The sequence below is a fragment of the Papio anubis genome, chromosome 5, assembly GCF_008728515.1.
Source record: "Papio anubis isolate 15944 chromosome 5, Panubis1.0, whole genome shotgun sequence".
Lineage (NCBI taxonomy): Eukaryota > Metazoa > Chordata > Mammalia > Primates > Cercopithecidae > Papio > Papio anubis.
In genome coordinates, this window is record NC_044980.1 from 95,260,009 (window position 1) to 95,278,056 (window position 18,048).

The 18,048-nt window shown below is 36.7% G+C and overlaps 1 protein-coding gene and 1 pseudogene across 6 annotated transcripts in view; both read right to left on the bottom strand.

Annotated features, from left to right (window-relative positions):
- The window catches only part of SLCO6A1 (solute carrier organic anion transporter family member 6A1), a 149,593-nt gene that overhangs the window by 65,632 nt on the left and 65,913 nt on the right, over nucleotides 1-18,048 (bottom strand). For all 5 annotated transcript variants that reach the window (XR_648301.4, XR_648302.4, XM_009208841.4 and 2 more), the window contains one exon: nucleotides 4,976-5,120. Coding sequence is in view for 3 of the 5 variants with exons in the window: in XM_009208841.4 (XP_009207105.1) it covers nucleotides 4,976-5,120 (145 nt within the window). In the remaining 2 variants the exon portion in view is untranslated. The remainder of the gene's footprint in view (nucleotides 1-4,975; nucleotides 5,121-18,048) is intronic.
- On the bottom strand, nucleotides 9,981-11,378 carry LOC101023619 (annotated as a pseudogene). Its single transcript, XR_648300.3, has one exon. The product of XR_648300.3 is annotated as a probable ribosome biogenesis protein RLP24 pseudogene (transcript).

The following is an 18,048-nucleotide window of genomic DNA, read 5'->3' on the forward strand; positions in this document are numbered from 1 at the left end:
GGCAATGGGATCCATCCTGTTTGCACACACCAGCAACAGCAGCAGTGACAGCATGGCAGAGTGCATGCTTTTTGACTGTGGCAGGGTGCTAGCAAGTACTGGGGTGCTGGCCTCCATGGGGGAGCTAGTGAGGTTGTTTGGAGGAAAGAAGACATTCCAGCTTTTTGAGTTGTCATAATTCTTGTGTTCTTCAAAGGATACAATATTTAAAATTATTATAGTTGCACAAGCTTCTCTTTTGGTTAGCATTTGCATCTTTTGCCTATCCTTTCACTTTCAACCTTTTCATGTTCCCTTATTTAAGGAGTGCCTCTTGTTAGTAACATATATTGAAACTTTTTCCCAATCTGACATTCTTTAGACTATTTATATTTAACATAGTCTAAAGAATTAATATATTAATTAATTAATATATTAATAAATATATATACTAATATATTTATTGGGTGAAAACTTTCTGTATATCCTGCAAGCAGAAGCACTGACTGCTTTGTTCCGAACTATCTTTTCAAGGATATTTACACGATGAGTAGCCTTGGATAATAAGGATAATATTTTCACTTAGAGCAGAGGAAAACTTTGCTTAGAATTTTGGAAGACAGAGAGAGTGTCCCCTCTGGACAATCTCTATCAAGTATAATGTCTCCCTCTGGAGCCAAAGACAAACATAATTACTGCCTACTGTAAAAGACTTGGGTTCCCTAACCTCAAGATTTCTTTCATGTAATGCAACTCATTTTGTGTACAGATGTCACCTGGCCTCCTTTCACATCACCCTTTGGAAATTGGAGCTCAGAAACCTAGCAGGAACTCTCATTATTGCTATTGCTGTGAGTCATAAACTTTATTTCATCTCTGACCAAGAAGTTTGGTGTCTTCTTCCAGCACACATGAAACTAAGTTAGATTAACTTGTTAGCTTACAGATAGGATGAAATTCAAACCCATTACAGATCTGAGCACTCTTGGCAACAATGATGGGATGCTAACAGAGGCATGGCTTTCTGTAGCTGCAAGCTGAAGTAGGTTTAAAGACAGCTCCATGGAAAGTGCCATAGGTCTTATCAACTCTTGTAGGCGACTAAACTTCCTTGTCAATCTGGCCATCAGCTTCAGGACTACCTCACTGTAAAAACTATTTCTAATTTTTTTTCTTATTAGAAGATTCCTTCTGCTTTCAAGTTACAGATAACAGTTCCAGCAATGTGCAATTACCCTGAGTGTAAAAAGAAAAAACAAATTCTAGCCACTATGAGCAGACACCAGGTGAATTATCAGCATTTTAGCTGATTTTCTTGGGACATAATGAAGTGCAGTACATAATTTCTTGTTTAAACAAAACAGCCAATAGCTGGGTTGACTAGAGGTCCAGTTTCTCTTCCAGTCTATCATGCCAATCTTGGATCCATTTTAAGACAATAAAAGACCTCAGATTTTTTTGTAGTGTGTCCTGACTGCTATAAAGCAGCTTTGCTATGACCCTCTTAGAAAGATTTTCCCAAGACAAATAAAATTCCTGTGTGAAATCATAGATGAGGCATTGAATAGATTTTGAACTCTCATCGTTCCTGAAAGAATGTGAAGTAAGCTTGTGGGTGGTACTCCGGACAATTTCAATGCATGTTTGTCGTAGCCTTAATATACTGATGCTGTAGCTTCAATTTCTAAATGTATAATTAGTATTTATGTTTTATAATATTATACTATGAATGCTGTTAAACTCCAGACGTGATAATGGGACACAGGAATTGCTACCCAACATGCCTCCCTGTTTCCTCTCACAGGGTCTAACAGAAACAATGTAGAATCCCAGAAGGAGAAAGGAAAGTCCTAGCTTTGAGTATATAAGGTAGCAGGGGTAGTAAGAGATGCAGTAATTTCATTCAACACACATCATGGCCAGTGTAAAAGGTTATCAGGACCAGATGTGGTGCCTCAGGCCTGTAATCCCAGCACTTTGGGAGGCCAAGGCGGGTAGATCACCTGAGGTCAGGAGTTTGCGACCAGACTGAGCAACATGGAGAAACCCCGTCTCTACTGAAAAAATACAAAATTAGCTGGGTGAGGTGGTGCATGCCTGTAATCCCTGCTACTTGGAAGGCTGAGGCTGGAGAATCGCTTGAACCTGGGAGGTGGAGGTTGCAGTGAGCCTCGATTACATCATTGCACTCCAGCCTGGGCAACAAGAGTGAAACTCCATCTCAAGAAAAAAAAAAAGTTATCAGGAGCTGGAGCTGGAGATTTACAATGGATTAATTACTGCTGAATTCAGTTATTGCTCTCATAACTTTGACTGTTTCAGACATTGTGATGTAACCACATCTACTACACAGACTGATTACATTTAATATACTGTAATGGACTTTGCCAAGACATTCCTTTATATCTAATTGGCACCCAAGGACAAAGACTAATTCTCATTCATGCTTAAAAACCACAAATATACCTTTACAGTAAGAATACTGTAATATTCTTTAGTTATTCCTCAGGAGTAGCTAAAGCTCTGCTATTTGCTACAAGAAGGTGCATAAGAACTTAGTGTGATTCCCATTACCTTCTGATGCCTAAACATTTCACTGATAGATGATATGCAGCTGGCTAGAGGATCTCAAGTCTCAGACTCAATGGCTCTAACTTTGGTATTATCATACCTTCACCTGCAAGGGTAACTGATAAATCCCAACAAAATCCAAAAGACTGCACATCAAGTTTCTGGGGGACTATGCAAACAGATTCACAAGGCTCAATTACTCTGGAAGTCAAGCAAAAAAAAAATGTCTCATTTCCCTCCAACCAAAAGGGAACTTAATGTCACTTTGGACTCTGGGTGTCAGAGATGGTAGATGTCGGTCTTGGGCATTCTATTTGTCTTTTATAACAGCTAACTTACAGTGAGTGTAATTCACAAACCTACATTGAAGCTGATAAGCAAGCTGTGGCATACTCTCTTCTTTGAGATGCTAGAAATTTAATGATCCCCATGAGCTACAAATCTCCATGACTGATAATTTCGTGGACTGGAGGCTCTAGATAAAAGATATAGGCTCCATTCAGAAACAGCTGTTGTTGTATAACACTCATTGACTCCCTAAATCAGCTACCATTTGAAAAGCAACTACTAGCTTACTACCGCCATCTTGTCAAAACCAAAGTCCTAACTTACAGCAATCTTTTGACTTTGTGAACTTACATTCTCATTTTGGGATGAACTAAATCAGGCTCATAACTATTTGACAAGCCTTACTTGTCAAATGGAAATGATAGATTCAAGAACATAGGGGTGGTCATAAAAGATCATCAAGTGTTTACATCACCACCAGCAGATCGTATAACTCTTCAAAGATTAGAAATTTCTCTAATATGAAGTTATGCTCAGTTACTCAGGGGAGCTTCTCAGCAAGATTAGTGGTATGTTATTCATACGCAGCCTACTGAAGTCATCTTTATGATAGGTAATGCAATTAGAAACTATAGGGCAAAATTTATCTGTGACTTTACTTGAAATAATCAATGGCACCACCTCATTCCTGGAAAGCACTCTGGTCAGCCTCACTCACTGATCAATATTATTATAGATGATAAAATTACCGCAAATTTCATTCTTGCCAAGGTAGAATTTGCAATTGCTAATGTATTCTGTTATACTTTGATATCTCAGGCTAAGTGGAAAGGTCAGTAGAGAAACTTACGGAGAAAGCCACTTGATTTTTTAAGATAGACCTTGATGGCTTAAGGATTTATTCAGCTGGCTAGATCCAGGACCTTGAGGGGATGGTTAAAGTCAGTACAGCATGTAGCCTTACCCTGGTGCTTGGAATCCATTAATAATAGCCTTATTTAATACAATAAGAAATACATGGAATGAATTTACTCCTCAAGTTCTGCCAATTCTATTAATCAGAGTGCCCCAAACCTGGTGTGCTCACAAAAAAAAAATGTCATTATGGCCCTTGAAAGCCGATCTATTTTGGCTTTTTGCACAATTTTCAGTCAGTCATAAAAAAGTCAGCCTTTTATAAAAAAAATGTACTCCATAAAAGGTTTAGATTTATACTCAGGATTTCTGCACATCTTATTTTTTTTCTATTTTGCCCACATGCTTTTTGTTTTCTGTCTTTCCTTTCTTTTTTTAATTAATTAAATTTTTCCTATTAATATAGTCTCTTACTACTACTTTATTTGTTATCCTAAAAATTAGTGGATGCATCTTCTACCTCTTACACCCTAAAATAAATCGTAACTTTACAACTTTCTCATTAATGCTAAAACATTAAAACATTTAATTCTATTTGCAACCTATTTTGGAGAGCCAATTCTCAATATCTCATAAGATTGTAAATGTACACAATAGCAATTTCCCTTCAATGTCTAAACTTAGATCAACTTTTACAAATGTACAGAAGGAGATATCAACAAACCTATTCATTACTGCATTGGTTGGAAGAGAGAAAAAGTGGGAGGCAACAACATATCCATTAACTGGATAATAAATAAACAATAGTATACTCATAAAATAGAATCATAAAATAAAATAGCAAACTGAAATGCATTAAATATATATAGATCAACACAAATCTAAAGAACATAATTTCTGATGAAAAAATAAGCTGCAGAAGAGTATGTATAAAGTGATACATAAATTTTAGAAATAGATGTATATAGACAAGCACATACGCAGTAAAGATGTACAAACATATATGGGAATGATTCACTCTGACTTCAGAAGAGTGATTACCTGTGAAAAGGAATGAAGATAAATGGGATGAAGGAGAAATACAGAGTTTTTACTAGGATTTATATGTCAAAAATATTGACACTATGATGGCAGAGTGCTCATATTTGTAAAATTTGCACAAATCATACTTAGGTATATAATTCTTTATATTTTTATTTATTTCATATATTTCATATTTCATAGGTACATAAATAAGACAATGAAAAATTTTTGAAATGACACAATAAGAAGGTAACTCTACCTGCAAGTATAGTTGCCACAGGGGGTGTTAACATAAACTGATTTTCTAAATATATAGGCAAAAATTCAGCAGCTCCAATAATAACTAAATATTCTGTAGCTTTTGACAGAGATAGGCATATTAACACTGGATTTTTCATCAGAATCTGAAATAAAAAAAAAGTTATGTATCAATTATTTTATTTTGTTAGATAAAGAGAAAGAGACAGACAGAATCAAATGTTAATGATCTGTCTACAAAAATGTACCATTCCCAATCTAAACTGAAAAGATAATTGATAGATAGATGATAGATGATAGACAGATGATAGATGATAGATGGATAGATAGATAGATAAGATAGATCCAAACAGCAATCTATGATTCATCAATATACAAATTCTATGAAAGTAAGGTTATTTTTGACAATTTAAATTTTGATTTGCTCTTCATACTACTTTAATTTTTGTTTATGGGCTTGGAATTGTTTTTGTAAAGATTAGAGAAAAATAGGTAAATTATTAACCATATATCTAGAATTTTATCCTTACTTTTTCTTGTCTACTTATTGTTTTAAGCAAGTCTTTTTTATTCAACTAAAACACAAAACAAAGAAAATTTAAGCAATACTCATGAAAAACCAGTAGGGCTGCAGAAAATGTTTTATATTTTACTCCTGGAAATCTACCTATACAAAGAATTAAGTTATTTAAATTTTGCATTTTGGTAAACTTGTGGAAATTATTTAGAAGACTTATTAAGATGTTATGGTTTATCATTATCTATTATACTACACAGAGTAATTAAAAAGATAGTAAAATACTAACTTTCAAATTAGTTTCTGTATTTCCTTGTTTATGCATATCTCATTGAAAATATATTTGGTGCTATTTTATGTTTATACATTTTTAATTTATTTAAATTTTCTTTTTCTGGCCCTAAACATCCCTGTTAGGTGTGATCATAGTCTGCAAACTCAACTAGTTCAACTTCTGAATGCTATCTAATTTTACATAGTGTGATTCTTCCATATTTATTCATTCACATAGGATTAAATATTTGTCTTGCCTTCAACTCCCTACTATCACAAACTAGGCTATATTAAACATCGCTGTGCATGTACCTTAAGATCCAATGATGGAGTGTCTCTAGAAATATATATCCAAGAAAGGAATTCCTAGGACATAAGGATTTAGCATACTTTATTCCACTATTTCTCCAGATTGTTCTCCAGAATGTATCAGGTTTCACTACAGTGACTATACCACCACGATGATGGTAGTGTTTCATTTTCTTCATTTAGCTTGTACTTTCTAAAAGTTATCAAAAAAATCTTTATGGTTTAGTATGCCCATCCAGAACTATGTCATTTCCGCATAAAAAGGTCATTAAACTTGGAAAGGCCTTCTAATTGTCACAACAAAACGAATAATGCTACATGACTTCTGAGGTTGGGTCATAAAATGAAAATATGACTTTTGCTGGGATCTTTCACACTCTCAGAACTCTTGCCTTGGGACTCAGTCACCATGTTGTAAAAAAGCCCAAGAGAGATGCAGAGGAGATGTGTGGGTATTCTAGCAAACAGAAAGTATCAAAAAACTATAGAGCAAACACACCTTCAGATGGTTCCATTCTCCAGACTTTGATCACTCTAGCTCAGGGATTCCCAGCCTCTGTAGAAAGAGTAAGAGTCTGATCCATGGCCTGTTAGGAAACAAACCGTGCAGCAGGAGGTGAGTGGCAGGCGAGGGAGCCAAGCTGCGCTCTGCCTCCTGTTAGATCAGCAGAGGCATTACATTCTCGAAGGAGCACAAACCCTATTGTGAACTGCACATGCGAGGGATTTAGGTTGTGCGATCCCAATGAGAATCTAATACCTGTTTATCTGTCACTGTCTCCCATCACCCCCAGATGGGATGGTCTAGTGGCAGGAAAACAAGTTCAGGGCTCCCACTGATTCTACATTATGGTGAGTATGTAATAATAAATAGAAATAAAGTGCACAATAAAGGCCATGAGTTTGAATCATCCCAAAACCAGCGCCTCCACTCTGGAAAAAATGTTTTCCACAAAACTGCTCCCTGGTGCCAAAAATGTTGGGGACTGCTGCTCTAGTTGACCCCAAGTATAGTTGAGAAGGACAAGTCCTGTCCAAATTGCATTTTCATGAGCAAAATATATTTTATATTGTTTTAAGCTACTAAGTTATAGGGTAGTTTATTATGCAGCAGTAGATAACTAGTATACCTCAAATAATCACAAACACTTGATATTATTAGCTGGCTTCCAAAATGTTGCCATGGTAACAAGTATAAAGTAGTACCGCTATGCTTTATTTCCTATTTCTCTAATTTCAAATCTAATTGAAACTTTCTTTACACAATTTTTAGCTATTTGGGATTCTTTTTGTGTGCATGAACTGGCTCTTTCTATCTGTTAGGCTTCCTGAAATTCAGGGGTAGATTTTCTAAAAATTCCTTGTTAATTCTAAACATTAATCACTTGGATTTAGATATCTGTCACCCATCTATTAATGTGGTCTACAGTTTCTTTCACAGAACAGAAATCCTTGACCTGATATATCTAATCCATAAAGTTCGAATTCATATTTAATACTATTGCAATCTTGCTTAACATTTTCCCACGTCTATGCCACAAAGGTATTTCTTTCATTTTTAACATGAACTGTGTTTTATCTAATCACATTTTATTAACCTGGAAATTACCTTTGTACATAATATGAGGTAGAAATCCATGGTCATTTTTTCATAAATAGCCAAATTGGCTATCACATCTACTGAACAATTATCTTTGCAGTGACTCTTTTATCACATAGCAAGTTCTTATGTATAATATTTAATCTGTTGCTGAATTCTCAGTTCTGTTACATTGATCTATTAATCTTTATTAAGGAAATGCTACAGTGTTTTTACTACTGTGGTTTTTGTAGTGAAATTGGCCCAGTGCGCTTCATTTTAGCTATCCCTTCCCTTATTCTGACATACAAATTTTATAATCAGTTTCTCATTTTCTTAAAAAAAATTTTTTTTGCCGTAGTGTTGATTATACTTGCATTGGATTCATAGACTATTTAAGGAAAAACTAACCTGTATGAAGATTGTCATTTTAAACATTATCATGGTTTATCTATCAATTTTTCCTAGTCATCTTTAATAATGTTGTATAAAGTTTTAATATTTTCATGAAGATTTTTAGCATCTCTGAATAAATTTCTGAATTAGAGTTTTGTGATTACTTTTTACTTTATTATCTAATTTTAAGTGTAGGTGATTATTTTTATTTATTCTATAGTTTTTTACTTTACCTTTATTTTCTATTATTTTATGTAGTAGATTCAAATATTAACTAGAGAATTACAGCTTTTTTTCATAGGTTCTTCTAATTCACAAATGTAATTTATTCATTTATTTTAAAATAATTATTGAGAACTGAATATTAAGCACACCTACCCTAATGAGAGTTATAGCTATATTCTATGATTTTATATAAAAATATTGGTCTGTACTAGCTGCAACAGGCAGAATAAGAAACAAATCTAGTTTTTAATCTTGGCCCTGGAACTGATTTTTGGAGCATCAACAAGCAAATCACAGTTTCTCCGTATCTCATTTTTAGGAAATATTATATTACCCTAGGCAGATTTCTGGATTTAGAGTCAAATACAACACTTATTCTTATGCTCTTAGCCTCAGTTAAGCCACCAGTAATAGATATGTGTGTCTGTGTGTGTATGTGTGTGCATAGCATTTTTTTTTTTTTTTGGAAAAATTACTCATTCTCTTTAAATTACTGGTTCACTACCTGTAAAATAGAAACAATAATGTCTATTTTTCTGAGTGGTTATGAGAATTGAATATTTGTAGTGGTTTAATACAACTTCTGGCACATAGCAAGTGTCCAGTGAAAATATACATTAATTTCTTAATTTATACAATTAAAGGATTGCACTGGATTACGAGATTTGTTGTTCGCAAACTTTAGCGTGCCTTGAATTATCTGCGTGGTATAAAACACAGATCGCAGCTCCCATTCCAGATGTCTGAATCTGGAGTCTGGAGTAGGGCCTGAGAATTTGCATTTCTAATAAATTAGAACACTACGCCCTGCTAATTTTTTGTATTTTTGGTGGAGATAGAGTTTCACCATGTTGGCCAGACTGGTCTCAAACTCCTGACCTCGTGATTCGCCAACTCGGCCTCCCAAAGTGCTGGGATTATAGGCGTGAGCCACCACGCCCAGCCCTGTTGAAAGTTTTTAACCCAAAAGGATATTGAACTTTATCAAAAGGATTTTCTGCATCTATTGAGATGATCACGTGCTTTTGTTTTTAGTTCTGTTTATGTGGTGAATCATGTTTAGTGATTTGTGTATGTTGAACCAACCTCGCATCCCAGAAATAAAGCCTACTCAATTGTGGTGGTTTCGTTTTTTGATGTGCACCTGGATTCAGTTTGCTAGTATTTTGTTGAGAATGTTTGCATCTATGTTCATCAGGGATATTGGCCTGAAGCAGTCTTATTTCATTTGTGTCTCTGCCAGGTTTTGGTATCAGAATGATTTTGGCCTCATAGAATGTGTTAAGGAGGAGTCCCTCCCCTTTGATTTTTTTAGACTAGTTTCAGTAGGATTGGTTATCAGCTCTTCTTTATGTGTCTAGTAGAATTTGGCTGTGAATCTGTCTCATGCAGTCTTTTCTGGTTCATTGGTTTTTTTTTATAATTGATTCAATTTTGGATCTCAATACTTGTCTGTTCAAGGTTTCATTTTTTTCCTGGTTCAATCTTAGGAGGTTGTATACTTCCTGAAATTTATCCGTTTCTTCCAGATTTTCTAGTCTGTGTACATAGCGGTGTTTGTAATAGTTTCTGAGGGTTTTTGTATAACTGGGAGGTTGGTGGTAATTTCCCCTTTGTCATTTCTGATTGTGTTTATTTATATCTTGTCTCTTTTCTTCTTTATTTTTCTAGTTAATGGTCTATCAATCTTATTTATTTATTTATTTATTTTTACTTTTTAAATGGTTTTATTTTACGTACAAATAATGAACATACGTTGTACCCATAAATTCTACCTTCCAAAATCAGCAGCTTTTTAAAAGAAAACCACATAATAACTTTTAAAAGGCGCTGGGATTCCTCTGCTTCTAGATCACTGCTGGGCTAGAAAAATAAAGTTTGTTCTACCAGGAATCACAAGTGAGAACTGAATATTCTCCAAAGTGGAAATTCTAGAGTGTAGTGTCACTCCAGGCAAAGATTATTCAGTTCTCATCCGCAACATCCACAACTACCTATCAGAAGGGTTAAACCAGGTCAAAACAGTCCAGCATAATTTAGGTTTCATCAAACAATGTCATTATGCTCTTCTAAGATGCAAATAAACCAAAACAGGAAATACTAAAACAAAAATAATATCTGATACTGCCATACAAATTGTTAGTTCCTTTTTGTATCCCCCTCTTCTATAACATTAACAAAGGGAATATTTTACTGCAAAGAATATTTTATTTTATACATCACTAGCCATGAATTTTTGCCATTAGTTACTATACAAATGCTGCCTAGTGCCATTATCCAAATGGCATAACCATTTTACAGCCACAATTCACTTCTATAGTTATAAGCAGAATTTTCATGATTTACTTAAGTACATCTATCAGTGAAGATTTAACACTGAGATGCAATCTAACATCTGTAATATCTGATGTTATGTAGAAGGCAATGTAGGAAAGATGTATTTTAATCACTTTTCATTTAAGTGACCTTATGTAACAAATAAGATAATTTAGCAGTTCCAAGTATCCAAAGGGTATTTTCAAATGTACACAAAAGAAATGGTTACAGAGATTTTTAAGGAGCATCTTCCATGTCCACATCCTCTTGTAACTGCTGTACCATTTTCTCTTCCAACTGCTTCCCTTTGCCTGCAAGAGGGGCTCGGATAAGATGGATGTTTTGCTTGACTTCTTTGATATCCTGAACTTTCTGTAGCTCTTTATTTTTCTTCAATCTGTTCATTATAAATTTAGCTTGGCGTTTCTGTTTGATCTCTTCAACTCTCTTCATTGCATCAATAGTTTTATTCCATAGCTCTCGCTGGTATTTGATAGGTTCATTTCTATGTTTTTCAAATTCAAATGAATTATCCACTGTAAGCTCTTTACCAGCTGCTTTCCGGAATGCCTTGGTCCACCTAACTTTGCGAGGATTGCGCTTCTTTTTAAAGTTTTTATGACATTTAGATTTGCAAAATCTGAACACCTTGCAATCGTTGCGGACGAACATCATGCCGTGTCCAGGGTAGATGGGCCCCGAACAGAAATAACACTTCTCGATACGCATGTTGAACCCGCGTGGGACCCCACCAAACAAACGCCAAGCTTGAAAGGAAGTCCTTATTTATTCTTTCTAAGAACAAACGTTTTGTTTCATTGATCTTTTTATGGTTTTTCTCATCTTTGTTTTGTTCAGTTCAGCTCTGATTTTGTTTCCTTCTTTTCTTCTGCTACTTTTGGAGTTGGTTTGTTCTTGTTTTTAAAGTTTCCCTAGGTGTGATGTTAGATTGTTAATTTGAGATATTGTAACTTTTTTAATGTGAGTGTTTAGCATTATAAAATTCCTTCTTAACAATGCTTTAGTTGTGTTCCAGAGATTCTGGTATGTTGTATCTTTGTTTTCATTACTTTCAAAGAATTTCTTGATTTCTGCCTTAATTTTATTGTTTACCCAAAAGTCATTCAGGAGCAGATTGTTTAATTTCCATGTAATTGTATGGTTTTGAGAGATCTTCTTGATGTCGATTTCTATTTTCATTGCACTGTTGTTTGACAGTGCAGTTGGTATGATTTCATTTTATTTGAATTTGTTAAGAATTGCTTTATGGCTGATTGTGTGGTCAATTTTAGAGGATGTACCATGTGCAGATGAGAAGAATGTATATTTTGTTTTGGTTAGATGGAGTGTTCCATAGATGTCCATTAGGTACATTTGGTCAAGTGTCAAGTTTAGGTCCCAAATATCTTTGTTAGTGTTCTGCATCAGTGATCTGTCCAATACTGTCAGTGGGGTGTTGAAGTCTCCCACTATTATTGTGTAGTTATCTAAGTCTCTTCATAAGTCTCTAAGAACTTCTTTTTTATGAGTCTGGGCATTCCAGTGTTGTTTGCATATATATTTAGGGGAGTTAGATCTTCTTGATGAATTGTACCCTTTATCATTATGTAATGCCCTACTTTGTCCTTTTTGATTATTGTTGGTTTAAAGTTGGTTTTGTCTGAAATAAGAACAGCAATCCCTGCTCTTTTTTGCTTTCCATTTGCTTGATAGATATTTCTCCATCCTTTTACTTTGAGCCTATGGGTGTCCTTGCATGTGAGATGGGTCTCTTGAAGATAGCATACAGTTAGGTCTTGCTTCATTATCCAACTTGACAGTCTGTGCCTTTTAAGTGGGAGCTATAATCCATTTCTGTTCAAGGTTAATATTCACATGTGTGGATTTGATCCTATCATTGTGTGGTTAGCTGGTTGTTGTGTAGACTTGATTGTGTATTTGCTTTATAGTGTCAATAGTCTATGTACTTGAGTGTGCTTTTGTGGTGGTCAGTAATGGTGTTTCGTGTCCATGTTTAGCATCCCCTTAGGAACTTCTTCTAAGGCAGGCCTGCTGGTAACAAATTCCCTTAGCATTTGTTTGTCTAAAATGGATTTTATTTCTCCTTGGCTTATGACACTTAGTTTGGTTGGATATGAAATTCTTGGTTCTAATTTCTTTTCTTTAAAATTCCTGAATATAGACCCCCTGTCTCTTCTGGTTGTAGAGTATCTGCTGACAGGTCTACTGTTAGCCTGATGGGCTTCCCTTTGTACGTGACCTTTCCCTTCACTCTAGCTGCCTTTAGTGTTTTTTATTTTGCATTGACCTTGGAGGATCTGATAACTATGTCTCTTAGGGATAGTTATCTTGTATAATATCTCACAAGGGTACTCTGAATTTCCAGATCTTTATATTGACCTCCCTAGTGAGATTGGAGAAATTTTTGTGGACAATATCCTCAAATATGTTTTCCAAGTTGCTTGTTCTTTCTCCCTGTCTTTCAGGGATGCCAGTGAGTTATAGATTTGGTCTATTAACATAACCTCATATTTCTTTGAGGTTTTGTTCATTTTGTAAAATTCTTTTTCATTTTTGTCTGAATTAATTCAAACCACTGGTCTTCAAGCTCTGAGATTCTTTCCTCAACCAATAATACTCCAGATTATGTTATGAAATTCTTGTAGTGAATTTTTCAGCTATATCATCTAGATTTGGTTCTTTCTTAAAATTGCTACTTCATCTTTCATCACTTCCATCATTTTACTGGATTCCTTATATTCCTTGGGATGGGTTTCAGCATTCTTCTGAATATCTAAAATCTTCATTTCCATGCAGATTCTGAATTCTGTCATTTCAGCCATTTCATCCTTGTGAATAAGCATTGCTGGGGAGCTAGTGAAGTTGTTTGGAAGTAAAAAGAGTGTGTGGGCTATGTTCCTTTAACCATGGTGTAATTTGACTAGAGTCAATTGACTTCATTTCTGGATGTTTTCAGGGGGCCAAGGCTTTGTGCAGCATCTTTATTTGTGACAGAATTCCTGTGCTTGGTTTCACAGCAGGATGTATTAGCCAAGTATTTTTGGTGTTGAAGTTTGGGCTGCAATCCAGTAGATGGCACTTAAGCATTGTGGCCTGTAGGTGGGCTCTTGCTCAGCCATGCGGCTCCTCTGTATTTCCTTGTATTGGCAGCCATGCTCTCTCAGTGCTCTGAGAGTGTGGGCTCCTTTCCCACAAGCACTGGCTGCAGATCTCAGCTTGGCATTTCTGGGCTGTGCACCATAGCCCTGGGGCAAGCTCATGCTTTTTCTTCCCTCCCTGGCTTGGAGGCACCGGGGGCAAGGATCTTGCCAGTGGCAATGGCAGAGGGCCTTTCACTAATCTCTTGGGGCTCCACTCCAGAGAAACACAGAGCAGTAGCCAATTGGTATGATTAGCCCAAGGTGTAGCAGCTATGTTGCAGGCCCAAGATGAGGTGCCCTGCCTAGTAGTGGGCAGGGGGCTTACAGGCAAGAAAGACAGGCCTTTTCTCCACAGGGCAGCCATGGCATGCTGGAGGTGTGAGTAAAGCACTCAGACCCTTTATCTCTTTCCTAGCCCAAAGATAGTAACCGTGGTACCACTGCAGCAGCAAGGGCAGAGGGGCTGTGAGTTGTCTCTGAAATTTCCTCCCCAGAGAAATGCAGAGCCATCATCAACCGAAGGGCTCAGGTTGGGGCAGGTGACCGTGCAGAAAGACCTTGCCCAGCGAGAAGTCTCAGGGGCAGGATTCCATGTGGAAAACAATCTGGTCGCTTTTATATAAGGAAGCTTCACTGCGCAGGAGGCCTGCAATAGTTCTTAAGCTCACTGCTCCCTATCGAGCCTGAGGGCAACAGAGTGTCAAAAATGGCAGGCCTGTCTGTTACCTCTGGGAGCCCCATCCCAGGGATAAACAGAGCTGCTACCAGTCTGAGAGCTCAGACAGAGGTGGGTTGGCTGTGCTAGCATCCCACACCAGTGGGCTTTGTCTGGCAAGGTGTAGTGGAGGCTAGGCCCTCAGTTCATCTGCTTATCAGCACTGTGGATATGGCCCCTATCCTGGGGGCTTGTGAGAGAACCTGGCCTCCTTTATTGGCAGAAACACAGCTGCTAGCATAGGGGTATTCAGGAGTCCTCTGCCCCGGGATTTAGCATGTGCCTGAACAGCAGCTCTTCCCGTGCCTGAACGGCAGCTCTCACAGGCTCCATGCAGCTCTTCATGTCAGTCTGGAGACCCTGGATGGAGTGGGTTGGGGAAATCTCCTGTGCCCAGGGTTGCAAAGATCTGTGGCAGAAGTGTGGGACCCTGGGAGCTCTCACTCACTTGCTGTTTCCCCTCCGTGGGGAGCCTAGCATGGCTCTACACCAATCCCAGGTGGGCAACTGTCCTGTCTCAGACTTCCCTCTTCTCCATGGGTCATGTTACTTCCTATATGAATCCCAATGTGTCCTCCTGGACAAGCCAGTTGATAAGCTAGTGTTTATTTGCCACTCTATCTCCTCTCCGTGAAAGCAGCATACACTAGCTGCTTCTAGTCAGACATCTGGGCACTCTCTAATAGAGTTTTGAACATTGTGTTATTTAAATAGGATTTATATTGATTCTTCTTTCTACGATAGCAATAGGAAGATGACTAAATAATTTGGACAACAGCTTTTTTGATTTATTTTGTCAACAATTAACAGTCACATAGCAATAATAGCTCACATTCATTTTGTCTTTTACAGTTGACAAGATTTTTAATATCATAATATTCATTGACACTTCCTTGTTCATCTGACTCCTATTATGCAAATATATAGTCCCTCTAATAAGGCAGGAAACTTACATGTGAGATGAAGAAAAAGGATAAGAGGGTCGAGCTCTCTGTTCCACACATTTAGAGGGAGGCTTTCCTCTATAAAATCTTATTCCTTACCACCAAATTCCATACAGGATTTTTTTTTTTTTTTTTTTGCTTTTTGCTTTTCCATGACCTTTCCTAACCTCCAAACTTTATGTTTTTATTCTTTTTTAAACGTTTCTAATCCATTTTATTATTATAGTTATAGAGAGGTAACTTTTGTTCTTATCCTCTGTTCTACATTCTGTTCTTAAAGTCTAATTCCAACTACTTTTACATTTATAACTTTTAACCTCGTGGATATTACAACTTCATAAAAACGTTAAATATTTTGTATTTGTTTTAGCTTTTATATTTTATTTTACTTGCATCTATTTTATCTACTTTAAAACTATTAAAATTACTGACATTTTCTTTTTTTTAATTATACTTTATGTTCTAGGGTACATGTGCACAACGCGCAGGTTTGTTACATATGTATACGTGTGCCATGGTGGTGTGCTGCACCCATTAACTCGTCATTTACATTAGGTATATCTCCTAATGCTATCCCCCCCCTCCCCCCTCCCCCCACCCCACCCCACAATAGGCCCCCGTGTGTGATGTTCCGCTTCCTGTGTCCAAGTGATCTCATTGTTCAATTCCCACCTATGAGTGAGAACTTGTGGTGTTTGGTTTTCTGTTCTTGCAATAGTTTGCTGAGAATGATGGTTTTCAGCTGCATCCATGTCCCTACAAAGGACACAAACTCATCCTTTTTTATGGCTGCATAGTATTCCATGGTGTATATGTGCCACATTTTCTTAATCCAGTCTGTCACTTATGGACATTTGGGTTAATTCCAAGTCTTTGCTATTGTGAATAGTGCTGCAATAAACATATGTGTGCATGTGTCTTTATAGCAGCATGATTTATAATCCTTTGGGTATATACCCAGTAATGGGATGGCTGGGTCAAATGGTATTTCCAGTTCTAGATCCTTGAGGAATCGCCACTGTTTTCCACAATGGTTGAACTAGTTTACAGTCCCACCAACAGTGTGAACGTGTTCCTATTTCTCATAAACTCTTTCGTTTCCTTTTTGGAAAAATGTTTTAAAAAATATAATGACCTGCAAGAAACATGATAAGAGTAGATAATCCATTCAAAAAATAGCTAATTTTCTGTCTCACTTTAATAAAAATTCATTACAAGAAAAGACTATTTTTTAAAAATCTATGCCTAGACACTCAGGAGAAGTATGTTTAAGCCAGCTCCTAGTCAATAAGTCTTATAATGATGGTGATACATGATTTCTTTGTTGGAAGGATTTTCTAGTAGTCCTTGTGTCAAGAGTTTCTAAACAGCCATTGGATTTCAAGAAAATGATCCACACCAAATGTCATGAACCAGGAGGGATAGAACTATAGAATTAATAGGGAAAGACAATTGGCCTTTAGCAAATTAAGTTCCTCAAACTACTCCTTTTTAGTTTTCTTATTTTCCAGTCAATTTTCCACTCTTTTATTAAGATAAAAGGAAACGTTGGTTATGTAATTTCCCCTAATTTTTTGTGCAATTCTTTCCCTAATCTAAAATCAGAGATATCTCACATAAGTCGAGTTCAAGATCAGCCTGGGCAACACAGTGAGATTTCTCTACATAAAATTTAAAAATTAGCTGGGTATGGTGATGTGCACCTACAGTCCCAGCTACTCAGGAGACTGAGGGAGACTGAGGTTGCAGTGAGCCATGATCATGCTGCTACATTCCAGCCTGGGTGACAGAGTGAGACCGTGTTTCAAAAAAAAAAAAAGGAAAATAATCAAACATTTTAAAAATTCTTTTTAACATTCTTATGATAGTAGTTTACATGAAGTCTTTGTTTACTACATCCAACATCTGAGCGACCTCAGAGACAGTTTGTACTGACTTTTTTCTTTATATGAGTCACATGTTCTTCTTTCTTTGCATTTTTCATGAGATTTTGTTGAAAACTGGACACTTTAAATAATACGTTGTAGCTTTTCTGGATTCTGACTTCCACCCGCAGGAGTTGCGTTGTTGCTATTTTCTGTCTTTCGTTTATTACTTTTCAGGACTAATTAAATAAATTCTATCTCCCTGAGAGTGTGCAGCCACTGAAGCCTCCGTTCTATTTTTAATTATTTTCTTCATTTTTAAGCCTGGCTTCCCAGGAGTCGCCCAGGGTCAGCATACCTTGATGGCCACCCAATAATTGGGCAGGGGTTTTACTTAAATGTCTTGAGTCAGTAGGGCTTCCAATTTTTGCTAAGGGGATCTGTACATGGATTGGATCACATATTCAAGTTTCAGGCACTTTACAGGCTGCTTTGACTTTCACTTTCTGTTTATGTAGGGACTTGTGCTCAGCCAGGAACCAGCAGGTAACTGGGGCCATCTCTGACCTCTCCTGAGTGTGGGAAGCCTTTCAGATCCCCATGAATATATTAAGGCTTTCAAAGCCCAGTATCATTGGCCAGATGTATATTTTACATTTTTGGCTGGTTTACTGTTTACCCTAACCAGTATTGCTGCCTTCGGTGGCTGTGATGCCCGTCTTTTCCAAAGATTTGCCACTAATATTGTAATTGCTAACTAAATGCCCCAGGACT